General features: G+C 37.2%; 1 protein-coding gene across 1 annotated transcript in view; it reads right to left on the minus strand.

Annotated features, from left to right (window-relative positions):
- Positions 1 to 2,412: 2,412 nt before the first annotated feature.
- LOC130810909 (uncharacterized) overlaps positions 2,413 to 3,615 on the minus strand; it is a 1,608-nt gene continuing 405 nt past the window's right edge. The window contains exons 1-2 of the mRNA XM_057677033.1: positions 3,217 to 3,615; positions 2,413 to 3,129 (exon numbers count right to left, since the gene is read on the minus strand). The exon at positions 3,217 to 3,615 is cut by the window's right edge and continues 405 nt beyond it. Coding sequence (XP_057533016.1) covers positions 2,413 to 3,129; positions 3,217 to 3,615 — 1,116 coding nt within the window. The remainder of the gene's footprint in view (positions 3,130 to 3,216) is intronic.

Raw genomic sequence — 3,615 nt, forward strand, 5'->3', positions numbered from 1 at the left:
TGCATAAGCAAGATCAAGCCTTGTATTTGTCAAGTAATTCAACTTTCCAACCAATTTCCTGTATAGACTAGGATCTGTAATAGGCTTGCCAGAATCAGGTCTCAATTTCAGGCTAGTTTCCAAAGGGCAATGTGCAGGAGCAGCATTTAGGTGATCAAATTCCTTTAATAATTCTGCTGCAAATTTTCTCTATGTCATGATTACACCATGAGATTCCTGTAAGATTTCTATGCCAAGAAAATAATTTAAAGAACCTAAATCCTTGATCTTGAATGTGGAATGCAGGTATGCTTTCAGATTATGCATTTCCTCCAAATGATTTCCAGTGAGCAAAATGTCATCCACATAAACTGCTACAAATATAATACTCTTGCCCATAGCCTTGTAAAAGAGTGAACAATCATTCTTGGACTGAATATAGCCCCTTGATCTTAATGCTGTAGAAATTTTAGCATGCCACTGTCTAGAGGCTTGCTTAAGGCCATACGATGATTTCTTTAATTTCAGAACTTTGGTTGGATCAGAAAGAATTAAGCCAGGGGGAGGTTTCATGTAAATGTCTTCATCCAAATCCCCATGTAAGAATGCATTATTGACATCTAACTGATGCATAGGCCAATGCATCTAAACTGCAGTAGCAATAAGGCTCCTTATGGTTGTCATTTTTACAATTGAAGAAAATGTTTCAGTATAATCAATCCCAGCTTTTTGAGTACAACTTTTGATAACCAATCTGCCTTTGTATCTCTCAATAGTACCATCTGCATGCTTTTTGATTTTGTAAACCCACTTGCTGGAAATAGGTTTTTTACCCTCAGGTAATACAGCCTCTGCCCATGTGTCATTGGCTTCAAGAGCAGAAAACTCTTGTTGCATAGCATCCTGCCAAGCAGGTATGGCAGCAGCCTCTTCATAATTTGCATGCTCATGTAGCTCATTAGTAGAGTTAAGCAACTCCTGATTAGGTGATGAATTGGTAAAAAAAAAAAAATGATTTGGAATAGAAAAGGATGAGGTTAATGTGTGAGGACAATCATGAATGCAAGCAATATCAAAGGGAGAGGAATTCAGGACTGCATGACTGCAAACATAATCATCTAAGTAGACAAGTTGGTGAGTTGTTCTAACAGACCTTCTGAGAAGAGGAGCAGGAGCGAAAAGTGAGGGAGTGAGAACAGGAGGTGGAGAAGAGGGAATAGGAGGTGGAGAGTAAGATGTAGATGGAGATGATGAGTGACTGGGAGAAGAAATGAGAGGGACTGACTGACTGGATGGAGATGAAAAATAATTAAAATCAAATGGTGTTTGAGTAGAAAAAGGAAGAAAAGAATTTGTGTGTTTGAGAGAGGGAAAAGATGTTTCTTAAAAGACAACATCTCTAGACATCTGAATCTTGTGAGTATCAAGATTATAGATTTTGTAAGCTTTCTTTCCTAGAGGATAGGTTAGAAAAATACAAGGTGAAGCTCTTGGTTGAAATTTATCACAATCCTGTCTAAGAGTGGATGCATAACATCAACAACCAAAAGACCTAAGGTGAGAATAGGAAGGAGAATGACCAAATAAAAGTTCAAAAGGTGATATATTGTGAAGAATTTTCATTGAAAACCTATTGATAAGATAGGTAGCTGTGAGGATGCAGTCACCTCAAAAAATGATAGGTAGCTTAGACTGAATGAAAAGAGCCCTAGTTGTTTCCAGCAGATGTCGATGCTTTCTCTCAACTACTCAATTCTGTTGAGGAGTATCTCTAACACTGGTCTGATGAAGGATACCCTTAGACTGAAAATATGCAGTGGCTTCTCTATTGGATCCTAGCTCAAGAGCATTATCAGTCCTGAAGATTTTAGTTTTAGCATTGAACTGAGTGGAGACCATTTCAGTGAAGGTCTGGAGAAGGAGAAAAGCTTTACTCTTGGTTTTGAGAAGGTGAGTCCAAGTAGCTCTACTAAAATCCTCAACTATGGTAAGAAAGTAATGATAACCTCCATGAGTAGCTGTATGATAAGGTCCCCAAACATCAACATGAACAAGATCAAAAAGGTGGGAGGATTGTGTTTGACTGAGAGGGAAGGGTAACCTATGTTGTCTAGCTTTTGGACAAACATCACAGCATCTAATAGTATCAATAGAATTATCAGGAAAAAATGAAAGCTGTTTGAGCTTGTATAAGGGCAAGTGACCCAATCTTTGGTGCCAAATATGACCATTTTCATTATTTCTAACAGCATTACACAAAGCTTCATTTACAAAGGAGGAAGACATAGAAGCATCAACTGATTTATGTATATTAATCAATTGAGAAGAGTTAGGAACACATTTATTTGTAGAGGAAAAATCAGCTAGATTACAAGCTTTGTCTAACTAAACATAATCGCTATGACATTTATTTGCATGAGATGCAAAAGATTTTTATTGTGTTTGAGCTTGAGAAGCAGGAAAATGTTGCAGCAAATACAACCCTGAGTGAATATCACCAAGTTCCAGAGGCCTCTTCATTGAAGGGCCCTGAAAATAACATTTAGAATTAGTGAAAATGGCATAAGAGAAAGCCTGTTTGCATAATTTGCCTATTGAAAGCAAGTTATACTTGAATTGAGGAACATGAAGCACATTATGCAGAATGATATCAAGATGAATGCGCACAGAACCAACTTTATGCACATTAACAACATGACCATTTGGCAAAGTAACATGATATGCTTTAGGAAAGATTTGTGTTTGGATGAAAAGATTTTCATTGTGGCACATATGATCACTGGCACCAGTGTCAATGATCCAAGTATAATCAACAGCTGACCAACAACTACAACAAACACAATTAGAACAAGCTTTTATACCTGAGCAGTTAGCAGTTGTAAAGGCCTGACCAGTAGGTCCTCCAGAAATAATATTAAGACCTCCAGAATAAGGATGATTGTTATGAGCTCCAGATTGATCGGTAGATTTACTACTGGTTTGTAGGTTACTCATCATGGCCATGAGTTGACTGAACTGAGCTTGAGAGATATTTTGATGATTATTACCAGAATTCCAGGATTGGGAACCTTGAGGAGCATTCTGACTTCCATTATCCGTCTTGCAAGAATTCCAATTCTGTGAAGCATTGTGCAAAAAATTCTCTCCAGACTAAGAAGCATCATCATCTTGCTTATACATTGCATTACCAGCAAATCTCTTATTTTTAGTAAACTTAAAATCCTTAGGAAAACCTACAAGTCTGTAGCATTTACTCGCAATATGCCCTGGCTTCTTACAGTGATTGCATATAATTCTTTTGCCATCAAATTTTTGTTTCTGATGACTTTGATTATATTGAATATTTTGCTGAGTATCCTGATTCTGATTTGATGCATATATCGATGCTGATTCATTGACAAATTGTGAAGAAGCATGAACTTCTCTTTGCTTCTCTTCTTGAGATAATAAGGCATAAGCCTGACTTATAGAAGGCAGAGGTTTCATCATTAGAATATTACCTCTAATGTGACTGTAATCACTATTGAGTCCCATGAGAAATTGAATAAGGGGTTGATCTTCATTAAAATTTTGCAAGGCTTGTGCAGCACCGCAAGAACAGATAGGCAGAGAGGATAAAGTGTTTAATTCATCCCA

The sequence above is a fragment of the Amaranthus tricolor genome, chromosome 4, assembly GCF_026212465.1.
Source record: "Amaranthus tricolor cultivar Red isolate AtriRed21 chromosome 4, ASM2621246v1, whole genome shotgun sequence".
NCBI lineage: Eukaryota > Viridiplantae > Streptophyta > Magnoliopsida > Caryophyllales > Amaranthaceae > Amaranthus > Amaranthus tricolor.